The sequence below is a fragment of the Aquarana catesbeiana genome, linkage group LG02, assembly GCF_042186555.1.
Source record: "Aquarana catesbeiana isolate 2022-GZ linkage group LG02, ASM4218655v1, whole genome shotgun sequence".
Taxonomy (NCBI): domain Eukaryota; kingdom Metazoa; phylum Chordata; class Amphibia; order Anura; family Ranidae; genus Aquarana; species Aquarana catesbeiana.
This window is the reverse complement of record NC_133325.1, coordinates 703,894,952-703,909,945: the sequence shown is the minus strand read 5'-3', so window position 1 is coordinate 703,909,945 and position 14,994 is coordinate 703,894,952. Positions and strand designations below refer to the sequence as shown.

Sequence of the window (14,994 nt, the reverse complement as noted above, 5' to 3'; positions counted from 1 at the left end):
GCAAAATCAAGCTTTTTGGCATCAACTCAACTCGCCATGTTTGGAGATGGAGGAATGCTGCCTATGACCCCAAGAACACCATCCCCACCGTTAAACATGGAGGTGGAAACATTATGCTTTGGGGGTGTTTTTCTGCTAAGGGGACAGGACAACTTCACCGCATCAAAGGGACGATGGACGGGGCCATGTACCTTCAAATCTTAGGTGAGAACCTCCTTCCCTCAGCCAGGGCATTGAAAATGGGTTGTGGATGGGTATTCCAGCATGACAATGACCCAAAAGACACGACCAAAGCAACAAAGGAGTCTCTCAAAAAGAAGCACAATAAAGTCCTGGAGTGGCCTAGCTAGTCTCCAGACCTTAATCCCATAGAAAATATGTGGAGGGAGCTGAAGGTTTCAGTTACCAAACGTCAGCCTCGAAACCTTAAGTGCAGTGGGAAAAATCCCTCCTGAGATGTGTGCAAACCTGGTGGCCAACTACAAGAAACATCTGACCTCTGTGATTGCCAACAAGGGTTTTGCCACCAAGTACCAAGTCATGTTTTGCAAAGGAGTTAAATAATTAATTCACTCATTAAAATGCAAATCAATGTATAACTTTTTTGAAATACATTTTTCTGAATATTTTTGTTGTTATTCTGTCTCTCATTGTTAAAATAAACCTACCATTAAAATTATAGACTGATCATTTCTTTGTCAGTGGGCAAATGTACAAAATCAGCAGGGGGTCATACCTTTTTCCCTCACTGTAGAAAGAGATCACACAGTGCTTAAACCAAGAACAAAGACTGACATGCTGCATGACCAGCTTTCAGTTTTAAACCATCCCAGAAATCTTGTTTTGGCTCAAAACACCAGCTGGGGAATTTTTCTGTAATATAATAACCAATCAAAGCAGTGACTCACTGTGCATTCAGTCATACACAAACACTTCTGAAACCAATTTCTGTACCAGCATGCTTTTGGATGGGGGGGAAGCACACACTAACGGAAGAACATACCCACTGAATGCAGAATAAAGCCCTAGTGTGAATTCAATTCAAAACCTCAGCACTGCAAGGCAATAGTGCTGACCTCTGTGACCCCATACTGTTCTCTGTGGGCTGGATAAGACCATTGGATGCTCAAAACCCCCTTGACATACAGCAATCCCCATGTAAAAGACACATGGATTATTTATATGTAATGTTAGAAAGAGAGCTAGACACCGTTGGCATAAAAATGTTTCATTTATTACAAATGAAATGACATGTAACACAAAAACAATGAGCACACGCAAGTTATTTGTCACCGTTACAACAAAGCTTAGTCCAGCAAAGCACACAGAGATGGAAAAAAATATATAAAGACAATTCAAGGACAAACCAAAACATTTTAATAATACAAACTCACTGCTGAAACTGCAACTCTTTCCCAGGAGAGCCCTTATGGTGTTCACCCAGAAGTATAAAATACTTGTCATTGTGCCTTACTATCAGGGTAACACATACCCGGGTATTCATGAAACATTTACAAAGCATTCTTAAAGCTGAAGTGTGGCCAAAAACTATTTTTGCACAGTAGAAAATAAGTTTCCACTAATGAAGTCACACTGAAGTGTGACCCATCACTGGCGGCTGCATTTTTGTTACATATCTTACTCTGCAAGGCCTTTTCTGAATGGAAGAGGGTCTGAGCGAGCAACCTCCTGCGATATCTATTCTACAGCCAGAACTACAAGTCTCAGTGCCAGACATTTGACGGCAACTGGAGACTGCAGCACACTCCATTAGGGGCATGGCAAATGTACAAAAATGTTTTTTGGCCATACTTAAGCTTTAAAGCAACTCTGTTGCTGGGGGAAAAAAATCTAAAAGGTTTCTGCTAAAGACGAAAGTTGTGCTTGCCTGTCCTGGTGAGTATTTTGTAGAAACTTTGCTCCATCCTTTATAAAAGTTGACCGAAGGATCTTCACATCTGACATGTCAGGTGCCTGTGTCCCCTGCTACATTCTGTGGTTTCTCCAGCTGCTCCCTGCAATTCTACAGGATAGAGCAGCCTTTTTCAACCTGCGTGCCTTCAGATTTCTTCAGGGGTGCCCTGGCAAAATGCCTAAAAGTTGCCCAAAAATTGGATAAAAGCCAGTGAATGGGGGAAGCCTACCTTTTACTTACACAAAGCCACGGGTTTTCATTGTGCACCACTACAACCTTCCAGTTGCCAGTGTCCTAGCAACCAACAGTTGATGCAGGCGACATCGGGCGTCTGCACAGCATCCTTATTTGCCCCTCCCTCGCCCCTCTCCATCAGCACTGGGGTAACATTAGCTGAGTGAGGGACAGAAACTGAGAGAGAAGAGAAAAATTGGAATACTAGTCAGTACCAGTGTGCAACGGTGTATTTGCTTTGGAAAAATAGATCACCTCTAATGTTGGGAGTTCTACATGTGTGGATGTTGCAATCTTATGTAAAACTCTTAGGCCTCTTTCGCACGAGGGATCCGTATGTCCATTTTTCATCCTTCTGTTTTCGGATGAAAAACGGACATACATTCATCCCTATGGAGCGTCGGATGTCAGCGGTGATATGTCCGCTGACATCCGACCCCGCTCCGATCCAAAAAGTGTAATGGAGGAAAAACCTACTTTTCCATCCATTTTCGGATCGGATTGGGTGACGACAGACACTACGGTCCGTCATCATCCGATCCCCCCATAGGGGAGAGCGGCGCTCTGACAGGTCCGTAGCTGCACAGCGTGCAGCGATGGACCTGTCATCTTCCTGCTCAGCGGGGATCGGCGGATCATCACCGATCCGCCCCGTGAGAAAGAGCCCTTACTTTGATTTTTTTACATTTTAGAATGGGGTGCCTTGAGATGTGCATAATTTTAAAGGGTGCCTTGACTGAACAAAGGTTGAAAAACACAAGGATAGATGGAAGGGGTCGGCGGGAGGAACCACAGGGGACGCAGGCATCCTTTAAACACCGAAACTGTATGAAATGTGAATATCGCTCAGGTGACTTTGCTCTGTGGTGGAGTAGGGATTCTACAAAGGAGAGCTGGGACATGAAAGTATAATGTGTCTTTTACGTGATTCTTTAGATTACATTTTTCTCGGCAACAGTTGCTTTAAAGGAAACTTGCTGAGGGAAATATGTAGATTGTTATTACTGACTTTCTCTTTCTGAAAATGCTACTTGGCTTCAATTATGAGTCCATGATCTATAACACAAAGGCAGATCAGAAATTCTGATTTCACTTACTGCATGAATTATTCTATGTCCGTGACTCATTGACACTAGAAGGTGAAGTCAATAATTGCAGCCTCTCCTTTAAGAGTTGGGTAAATCTGATGTTTGTAGGCTTCAAGTTGTGTGAATAATCTACAACTGGCATAATTAAAATAACCAAAGCAAGACATTTCACCAGTCCTGTAATTATTCCTAATCATTTGTCACTGGGGAAGAGATAGACAGAGGACATACTGGGGTTAATTTACTAAAACGTGCTACATTTGGTGCAGCTCTGCAAAGAAAACCAATCAGCTTCCAGGCCGGGTTCACACTGGTAGGACACAACTGTTGTATGACTGTCATCCTACTTTGCTGTGTGACATTGGTCCTACTTCCATCCGACTTGAATGAACAGGATACGATTTTGCTCCGACTTTGAGATAGTCTGACTTGTCCTTTGACCAATCAAAACAATCCCAGTATGACATAAATTCCTTTTCCTGCTGCTGCAATCACCATGTCAGATGTCACAAGTCAGATGGTTAGGATGAGGATCCGACTTAAATATTGAATGGGCTGAAAACGGACCAAAGTAGTGCAGGAACCTTTCCTAAAGTCGGACCAGTTAAGATGGCTCTCATAGGGAACCATTCATTTGTACACGTCATGCGACGTGTGCTCCCAAAGTCGGAGTGTATGTCGCACCAGTGTGAATGGGCCTTATTGACAAAGTTTAAATGAACAAGCTGAAGTTAGAAACTGATTGGCTACCATGCACAGCTGCACCAGATTTTGTACTATCTAGTGTTAGTAAATCAACCCCAGAGTGTAGGGATGCCTGGGCTTGTGTTAGGTCTTATACAAGTGGGTGCCAGTAGAGCTCCCCTTATGTGTACTCTAAACACCTTCCACCAGGGGCTGAGCTCATAATGATGCTCCTCATGCTAAACTTTCCAAATTTAAAGGCTCAACTTTTTTTTTTTCATTTTGGATAGAGTATTTTTTTTATATATATACATCTGTGTCCCATTGGGGAGATGTCCCTTCCTGTCCCATAGCCAAAACAGGAAGTGAAAGCAAATCCCTCCAAAGTGAGGAAATCCCGCTGTGTCACCTGAACTAGTGTTCCCATTGGAAGTTTTATCCCCTCAATTACTGTTCTGGGGACAACCAAAAAATTTGATATTTTCTTCTACTTTCACTTTGGATGATAAAGGTAAACAGGACAAATAGAGAGGGCAAATCTCCACACAGACAGCAAGAAAAACTGACAGGTGTTCTGATCCCTCTCCACTCTATCCAAAACAAAAAAAAAGTTTTGCCTTTAATTACACTTTAATCCTGAGTCAACCAGGCCTTAGAAAACAGTAGTCAGAGCCATGATCCCTTATGGATGATTAGTTTATCTATAACTGTCCACTATGTGCGTAGCTGCTTATGTTTATGGCCCATTGTAAATGACAGAACAAGACATCTGCTGTTATAATATGGCTTATAAGACACCACAGCCTGAAATCCTTGGCCGTGCTGTAGCATCAGACACAGTATTATTATACAGACAACAGAAATGATCTTTGCTCAATGGGTGAAATGTACAGCATGTAACAGTCATATATGCAAGTAAATGAACACAGCTTCACAGTAGCATGCGGAATGCGCCACCTTCATAACTAAGAACCTGAGGATTGATGTAAGAAGAAAAGCTGGAGCTTATTTAAAATGAACATGTACCATGCAGGGTAAAACAACTGCCCCCCTCCCCAGTGGCACATGCTTTCTCTTAGCTTCCCCTACTGCTCCATTTAGCTGCCAAGAGTGATGAAAGACAACTTTGTGTAAGCTCAAGCTGGATCTCTAGTCAAAGCTTACACAGGGCTGGCTCCCTACCTCCTATGTGAGTCACGTGACCCCCCCCCCCCCCCCCCCCCAAATACCTGTACTTTCCTTGCTCTGAGCAGGTGAAACTAGTAGCAAGGGATAAAAGAAAGGTAAGTATGTGCTGATGAGGGGCTGCACTCTAAGGTGAATCTGTGGCCTTAAAGGGATTTCTGATAAATTTATAACCCTTGTTTTGTATGGTCCATTGCTCAAACAAAGCCTCACCCTTACATTGTGTACCGCATAACTGTATTTTCTGGTCATGCTGCAATACCAGACCTCACCAGGAGACGCAGAAAAAATTCTGCACTTCTTAGGAGTAACAGGTACCCGTAAGTTGAGAATTTCAGCCAGGTGTTTTAGAGAGAATTTGGAGACGTACATTTACAAATATAAGGTAACGTCTCTATCTAAATTTTGCTGTGATAGCTTGCTTATTTTAAAGGCATATTACACCTTTTATAAAAAAAATACATGCACCCATATTACAAAAAATGCAATGCCCATGCCCCTGCACACTATTCCTCCAGGTGCATACAGAAGTACAGACCAACTTTTAATGGGGCTGGAGGAAGTAATCAATGGACTACAAGTGCACTGACGTTACCACACTTGTGCTCGATTGAGTCTCTCAGCTACAGTGGAACATGGGACTTGTCTTCTATTCACAGCTCCCTATGAATGGATGACATGGTTGTGCAGGTGGAGCGGAGCCATGCACAGCCAAACTGAATTCAAGAAAAACAAGATGCTTAGGGAAGAGGATCCCTGCAATTTAGATAAGAGAGCGGGGCAATTTGAGGGTGATGAACAGTGATAAGCGTTCCAGTGGGGGTTTCCCCTTTTTTTTTTTTCTTAATCTACACTAGGGACATAATTTTTTATGCATTTATGTGCATTCCAGTGCAGTTCAGTACAGAAAAAATGCAGCGTGTTCTACAGGAAGTGCTGAAATGTTGCCTGTTAGAACACCCTTACTGGCGTGTCTTGGTGGAAAAACCAATCAGACAAGACTTATTGTACCAGCTAATTGCTACCGTCTTCCCCTGGTAACTGCAGCACCCCCTGCTTCTCCCCATTTCCATAGGCATGAACATGACTGAAGGGAAATGTCCCAAGTGCTATTATCAGTTTGGAAGATATTGGAGGACATTTCAGGGGTTTGTTATGGGCATGATACATGTAAATATCATCGGTTTTAAGAAGGCAAAGTTGTACTTCACAGTCTGGGAGATCAGCCTCTTTAAAGATAGAGCTGTCCTTTAATTTAAACCAAGAAATTATACAAGTACCAAAATTACTTTCAAGTGGAGCCATGTTTGCATGCAGGAGATCAAAAATGTTGAATCCAAAAAAAAAAAAAAAAAGGATTAGGCCAAATAATTTTATGTCTGTTTAACAATGGCTGGATTTTTAATGCTCACACATTGCTAGATCTGCCTTTTCCACTTTGTAAGCGTGCCCTTTGAAGCTATTCCTGTACAGTGGTCGCAGCCAACATCAAAACCCAGGGATATTTCCAATCTGCGGCAGAGCTTCACACACATTCTTTGGTTTATTTGAAGAAAGAAAAAACAAAATTCAATGGTAAACAGTTTTCATAATCCCTTTATGTATTAAAATGGCCTGTCATGGATAAGGGCAGTCTTTGGTTATCAAAAAAAAACGTCTTTAGTCCTTTAGTCTGCTTCTCTACTTATATTTCACACTCCGATCTAGATTACAGGCAGTGTCTGAAACAGATGTACAATAAAATATTCCCTTCATATGGACCCAGAATAAAAAAAAAATGAAATGATAATTTTCTTTTCTTCAAAAGTTATCATGGGTATAGCAAACTGTCCAAGTCCCTTTATATGATTTTTGATCACTGTGCTGACATTATATGGAGATTTTTTTTTTTTTTTCATTGAGGAATCAACTAAAGCAGCTTAGCAGTACATTAATACTGACAGACAGCATCTTACACTATTAGTTTAACACTGAGGTGAAGGCAGTGGACATTGATGTGACAACAAAGAGGCATCGCTGACAGGACCCGAGGTTTATGTCAGTCCAATCTCTTCCAGCACGCTTCGTGGTGTCTCTGCTTCCTATGGAGGAAACACAAGAAGGACGACAATCAGCTCCATATTACAATACATGGCAGCGGGTAAGAAGCAAGTTATAGTACAGAGGCAATAGACAAACTGGAGTATTAGTTAACAGATCACGATGTTAGTTATTTCCAGCTATGAGAAGGATAAGGTCGTCTACACACTAGCTGTATTCTCCTCTTGTATAGTGCAGCCACATTCACATGACAAGATAAATACACTTCCACACAACCTGCGGCCAATTTTTACTCGAATCTCTGTACATTTACGGTGAATAGATAGTTCCTTTTTACATGAAATTATGTGAAATAGACCAAACTACCAATTTTAGGTCCAGCTGTAGGGAATTCTGAATGGAGCATCTGAAACAAGTGGACATGGTGCTATTTTTACTTTGCACACTTAGGAGTGAATTTCTATCTGTAAGGGCTCATTCACATGGGCGCAGGGTCCCGTACAGTGTGAAGAACTGCTTTTTTTTATGCTTCCAGGGGAAGTGTGCTGACAGCTTGTTTGTCAACAGAGACGCAACCGCTGTACTGACCCACCCGCAAGTCCGAGTTTAACAGGTACGTAAGGACAGGAGTGCAGCCCCAAACGCACACAGTGTACAGACAGAGCCGTGGACCCATCCCTACATGCCTGTCAAACTCAGATGTGCGGGTGAGTCAGTACAGCCACTGTGTCTCCATTGATCAACATGAGTTGCCTGCACGCTACTCTTAAAATGGCTCTTCATGCTTTACGTCCCCCTGTGCCGTGTGAATGAGCCCTTTACAGTGTATTGTCAGTAAGCAAATATTTTAAGATATTATTAGAGTGTTAAAGTACAGTGTATGTAAAAACCCTAACAATGAAATTCTCTAGTTTACTCTCCTTTAATTAAGGTTGCATTCCCACTTTCACGTAGTTGGAACAAGCTATTTCACGTGTCTCATATACATGAAGCTTATTCACTTCATGGGCTTCCCCAATGCGTGTTTGTCTCCCGAAAAGAAGCTCATGCTCCTTTTTGGGCGTCAAGTGTAGCGCATTTTTAAAACATGCAATTGGATTGCATAACAATCGTAGCAGAATCACATTGTGTTTGGGATACCATTAAAGAATAATGGCACCCAAAAGTGCATCAGGTGTTGTACCGCTATTTGGGATTGCAGGCAGAATCACGGCGATTCAGCCTGCAATCCGAAATCACGAGATGTGAACGGCATCTAAACATACCATTGAATGTGTTTGATTACATCTGTTCGATAAGTGCAACTTATCTCTAAGGACCATAGGACACCTCCCCCTAAGGCTACTTTCACACCGAGGCGCTTTACAGGCGCTACCGCACTAAAAATAGCGCCTGCATAGAGCCTGTAAAGAGCTTCTCCTGTCTCTCCAGTGTAAAAGTCCGAGTGCTTTCAAACTGGAGCCGTGCGCTTGACCACGGTAAAAAAAAATTCCTGCAAGTCTCATCTTTGCAGCGCTGTAGGAGCGGTGTATACACCGCTCCTAAAATGCCCCTGCCCATTGAAATCAATGGAGCAACGCCTTGCGGGTGGTTTTAACCCTTTTTCGTCCTCTAGCAGGGGTTAAAAACGCCCCGCTTGCAGCCGAATAGTGCCACTAAAAATAGCGGCGCTTTACTGCCGATGCCCGCCCGTCCACCCCAGCGTGAAAGTAGCCTTACAGCGATTCTTCAGTCACCTGAGGAGAAATTAAAAGTCAGCAGCTACAAAAACAGTAGCTGCTGACTTTTAATAAACTGACACTCACCTGAGCCAGTTTCTTTACCGGTCTTCAGTCCTTGACGCCAGCATATTACCTGTGGGCATTTGGCTGTGACTGGTTGCAACTTCACAGCTGGCTGCTCACTGCGCATGCGAATGGTCGCACAGCTTTCTGGGACCTGCGACGTGTCCCAGAAGAGGGAGAGCACACTTCTGCTCAGATTGCTGTGGCGATCTGAACGAAGGTTAGAGAGGATACCTGTCAATATCAGGTACTCCCCTCCCCCCCCCAATGTGAAGGGGGGGGGGGGGGGGGGAGGTGAAGTTCTGCCTTAAGTAATGGAAAAAGGAGAACGAGAGGTGTTGTGTAATCCTGTCCTAGGAGCGACAACTCTGCTTCTCTATAAATATAGTACAGTTAGTGGGTGTTCTCATCCTAGGATAGGAAGAGAGTGTTACTGGCAAGATCCCCAGGTAAAAATAAGGGGGGAAAAAAAAGCTTAAAAATAAATAAATTCACCACATCTAAGGATAAGCGGCATTCAATTATATTATTGTTTTTGGGTTTAAATACGCTTTCAAATTATTTCTAACATAACTCACATTTTTACATGCTTTCTCTTCTATATTTGTCTTGTTTTAGAGATTTGTACATTAGCCATTAGCAAGATCTCTTTATGGCTCATTGTAATCGTTGTGCCCTTTTCTAATGTGTATCTAAAACGGGGTAACAACCCTGTCAGTTTTTTATTGCTTCTGGGTTCCCACCAAGGGGGAACCTTGTTTTTATGTAAGCAGTCTTTCCATAGCAAGTTAGCTCTTTGAATAGATTTTGAATTTCCTGTGCCTCTTGATGTTCTAATAAGGCACAGTCTGATTTTCTATCACTTCCTGTTGTATCTAAATGACAGGAAGTTAAAAGAGATGGTTTTGTTGAGCTGGCTAACTCATAGACTTCCCTTGTGAGAAGATACAGTAAAGCACAACCATTGTATAGCACTGCAAAGCAGGAAGCAGAGCCTGCATACGGAATGGGCTAATAGAGACCCCCCCTGTATACCACTGCAAATTATGTGTAGAAACAAAGTTGTACACACATTGATGAGACCATTTACATCAAGGAAAATGGAAAAAAATGAAGACTATAAATTTCATTTAAATCCACAAAGAGCTATTGGATCTCTAATAACCTTTTAAAAGTACAGCAACAGATTCAATTCTTGTACAATTGAAAGAGGCCTCACCTAGATCTACACTGCCTCACCCATTTTCAGAAAGCCACAGGCATGTCCGAATTGATATTCTATTGAGTAATTAGATATACTTACACATACTACAGAAAACAAATAGTAGATTCTACACTTAATTTTCAACAAGCTTAAAGTGCATGTATGGGAAAAAATAAAAAAACATATTACATCTCTCCAAAACGTGCACATTTCCCACGTTCTGTCTCCTAAAAAACACTGCAAGCGCAGAAAATACCTGGTAATAGAGCCAGAAATCCAGGGAGCTCCTAAATTCCCATAGTGTCTCCAGCAATATTATTAGCCCTAATTATTGCTCAACTGTTTACTGCAGCACAACTCCTCCCCATGCTATGGAGATGAGGAGAAGGGGGTGTGTTCGGTTGTCCTAACACGCTTCCAGTTCTATGGTGACAACCTTGCTCCTCCATACAGTTCAATAAGTGTTGCCACCCTAGGACCTTGGCAGGTTCACCAGGTGAAAAAAAGGAAAGAAAACTGAAGAAAATCGAATGCGGCCACCGCATCCAAGGACCGGTAAACTGCAAGTTATTACATTTTTGTTCTCGGGATTACATACACATTAACACATATCGAGTCTATCAATAAGCCTGCATAGCTGGGACACAGAGGAAACAGGAACTGTGGTTAGTATGAAGAATAGGAGGCACTGCATGTAATATAGAGGTATAAAGCACTGTACTGTATAAGAGAGGAACTATGTGTAATAGAAAGGAATGGTGGAATAGTGAGGTAGCCATGACTGTGTGTGGGGAATAGCACAATGCATGTCACAAAGAGGCATGATGCAATGCATGAAATAGAAAGGAATGGTGCATTACAGATAACAGAGAGAAGTGAAGCAATGAGTGTAATACAGATTTTAGAGGCATTCTATGCAGCAGAAAAGCAAGGGGTATAGGCACAAGGCACGGTGTTTAACATGGGGGTTTAAAGGTGGGTATGAGGCACTGTATGCAATGAAAAGGCATTAGGCAGTGCAAATCGAAGCAACAATTGGCATTGTGATCATTGCACACAACAAAAAAGTGGGAGGCACTGTAAACAGACATGCATTGTAGCATAGAGGCATGAGGCACTGTGCAAAAGAAAGAAGTACAAGACACTGTTCTGCAGTGTTAATTTTGTCTACTAAAATAATTTTGTTAACTAAATTAATACTATTTTAGTTGACTAAAATACGACTAAAACTAAAATGGCATTTTAGTCAAAAGACTATAACTAAAACTAAATTGAATTTATGTCGCAACGGCTAAATCTGTCTGCAGTGCATGTTCAAACCTTAATAGCATAAATAGTAAACATGTTATAAGATTTTTTACTCCAGGAGTATATAATATGTTTGGCCGTTCTAAAGAAATAATGCATTAAAATGTAACTAAACAAATTCAATGTTAGTCGACTAAAATACGACTAAAACTAAAACGGCATTTTAGTCAAAAGACTATAACTAAAACTAAATAGACATTTGATGTCAAAATTAACACTGCTGTTCTGTTGACCTGCATTTCAACTACTGTGAGTTCTGGAAATCAGAGATTTAGCTTTACTTTGAGTTTGTGCATTTTCTCCGGGAACTTGACATCATGTGTGCAGGAAATCAATGTGTACAGAAAACAAGAATCAAATCTCGTGTCCACATGTGAGGACAGAATAGCTTATTAAGATGATATTAAAGTGTATCTCCATCTTTTTATTAGCAGATCTTAGGGATGCCACCTGTGCAGGATTCACCCAGACAGTCCAGGTTGTGAATCATCTGCCCGGGTTTCAGGCTGACTGAGACCCAGACACATTATTCAGACCGGGCTGTAGCTCCTCAAGTAATCAAGCTAGTTACACACAAATCTGCTGCTGTCTGGGAGCTGCAGGCGACTGTCTGGGGGTAGGTTCGGCATCACTGGGTGGCAAGGTGATGATGTCAGCAAGAGCAATTTGACCACACCCACTGCTCACTGCTGCACTCTATGCGTACCACATTACTACTCTCCTTGGGGCACCCAAAGGTGTACCAGGCCGATAAAGTGTTTGGCTTGAAGAAAAGGTGGCAACCCTAGCAGATCTGCCCTTGTAATGCAGGACATACAAAAGTAAACATAAGTAGCTTTTATTATATATCTTGTTTTCATCTACAACCAATGAAGTACTCATTTTGGCCATTTGGAAATGTTCAGACTTGGCTTGTTGCTCTGCAGTGCTGACACAATAGAATGTTGTGCCTGGGCTCATACGCCATAATCCATCTGCAGAGAGCCCTTCAAGACTACAAAAACAAAATATTCTGTTCCACATGATGGATGTATCAAAACACCAACCAGGCATAACACAACAAGATAACTAAAGAATACACATTGCAAAGTTGATCATTTCACTGCTCTGCTTTCAAATATCACATCTTCTGGAGAAGAATTACACTTTAGGGATGCTAAAAGTCTTTCTCACTTTCAAAAAGCACATTTCTTTCTTTTCATTCATTTGCGGAGACTGTTTACTATGGTTGTTTTTCCAATAATGTGAAACAAAAGCAGATAAAATCGATTGTATATGGAAGAATTAGTCCACTATGGCTACCCAGTGGATGGACACATGGTCATTGACCAGATATGTAGCAGGAAAATACATTTACAGTTTCGCAGCCATTTCCATCCCCTGCTACCAATACTCAACCACTAAAGAGAAAGGAAGCATTAACAAAATAATAGAATGGTGATGTTTATATTAATATTGAATGAAGACTTACTTTAGCATCCTAAAACAAGGGCAGAGCAATGAAAGGGAAAAAAGATTATATTAAAAAACAGCAATCGTAAACAAATGTAAGAACATCATCAATAACTTGTCAAACAAAAGAGAAAAGTAATGAATGGCAGTGACAAGAGCGGTCTAGTTTATCGATTACATTTTTTTAATTTTATGTGATCCACCCAAACACTCCTAGCTTCATATACCTGCTACATACACATCTCCAGAAGTTTGGTAGGTTAAATAATCCGGGATTCAGGCACCAAACGTTACAATCTACGACCCAGAAAGTAGTCTAAAGGAGCCAACTAGATTCCGATGACAAAGGAAAAACCCTTACAAACACTATATATATATATATATATATATATATATATATATATATATATATATATATATATATATATAAAGTATTGGGACGCCTGCCTTTACACATACATGAGCTTTAATGGCATCCCAGCCTTAGTCAATAGGGTTCAATATGGAGTTGGGCCATCCGGCTGTCCACAAGGTTTAGGAGTGTGTCTATGGGAATGTTTGACCATTCTTCCAAAAGCGCATTTGTGCGGTCAGGCACGGATGTTGGACGAGAAGGCCTGGCTCCAATTCATCCACTCTAATTCATCCCAAATGTATTCTATCGAATTCAGGTCAGGACTCTGTGCAGGCCAGTCAAGTTCCTCCACCCCAAACGCGTTCATCCATGTCTTCATGGACCTCACTTTGTGCACTGGTCCAAATCATTTGGTGGAGGGAGGATTAGGGTGTGTGCTTGTTTTTCAGGGGTTGGGCTTGGCCCCTTAGTTCCAGTGAAGGGAACTCTTAAGGCATCAGCACACCAGGACATTTTGGACAATTTCATGCTCCCAACTTTGTGGGAACAGTTTGGGGATGGCCCCTTTCTGTTCCAACATGACTGCGCACCAGGGCACAAAGCAAGGTCCATAAAAACATGGATGAGCGAGTTTGGGGTGGAGGAACTTGACTGGCCTGCACAGAGTCCTGACCTCAACCAGATAGAATACCTTTGGGATGAACAGGAGCAGACACTGTGAGCCAGATCTTCTCATCCAACATCAGTGCCTGACCTCACAAATGTGCTTCTGAAAGAAAGGTCAAACATTCCCATAGACACTTTACTAAACCTTGTAAACAGCCTTCCCAGAAGAGTTGAAGCTGTTATATCTGCAAAGGTTGGGCCAACTCAATATTGAACCCTACGGACTAAGACGCCATTGAGGTTCATATGCGTGTAAAGACAGGTGTCCCAATACTTTTGACAATATAGTGCATCTCAGATCAGTAGAACATTTCATCCAGTAATTTAGGAGAAGCAGGCCAAAGAGGTGCTTGAGTTTGGGACTGCTGACATATTGCTTTTATGAAGACACCTGGTTTCAAGAAGAAACCTGGAACTTGGTCACTCAAAGAAACTCTATGGCTGGGGCTGTCAACTGGAGTATCCTTAGCAGATGGGGTTATGGAAACATCATTTGAGGTATGAAACTGGGCCTCTGAACAATATAAAAAATAAACAGAATTCCTTAGAATATTGAACAAAGTGGAGAATAGATAATGTATCAGATGACATGCAAATAACATTTTCAGGAACTGTACTATGTTGTCATGTCTTGATTGCTCAGAAATAATTTTATATAAATTAACACGATCAAATACTTACTAATTACCTTCAGCTGTTCCTAGCTATCTACATGTAAAATAAAACCCAGCTATAGACAACCTAAAAGCACGGCGATGAGATATATTGGGCAAACCACTGGGGATAATTCAAAAAAGGTTAGGAAACTTTGTTTTATGGGTTAAACATCATGCAGCTATTGGCCTTGTGAGCATTATCCTAGAGCAGCAATTTCTCCAAATACCCCCTATGGTTGAATCCTACTCTACTCCAGTTTTATAAATTACCTGAACCTATTGTATGGACCAAATATAATGTTAAGTTGGTTTCTCAGGTTGTAATTAATGCCTGTGGGATATTCCTGATTTAGACAATGATGACTGGGATTAAGTGTGGGATTCTCCCTTTGGTTTGGCTAAGAGACCGTTTGATTCAAGTTA

General features: G+C 41.5%; 1 protein-coding gene across 7 annotated transcripts in view; it reads right to left on the bottom strand.

The window, feature by feature from the left end:
* Positions 1-1,212: 1,212 nt before the first annotated feature.
* Positions 1,213-14,994, bottom strand: part of AP1S2 (adaptor related protein complex 1 subunit sigma 2) — a 138,226-nt gene continuing 124,444 nt past the window's right edge. For all 7 annotated transcript variants that reach the window (XR_012241770.1, XM_073616925.1, XM_073616927.1 and 4 more), the window contains one exon: positions 1,213-7,187. Coding sequence is in view for 2 of the 7 variants with exons in the window: in XM_073616932.1 (XP_073473033.1) it covers positions 7,140-7,187 (48 nt within the window). In the remaining 5 variants the exon portion in view is untranslated. The remainder of the gene's footprint in view (positions 7,188-14,994) is intronic.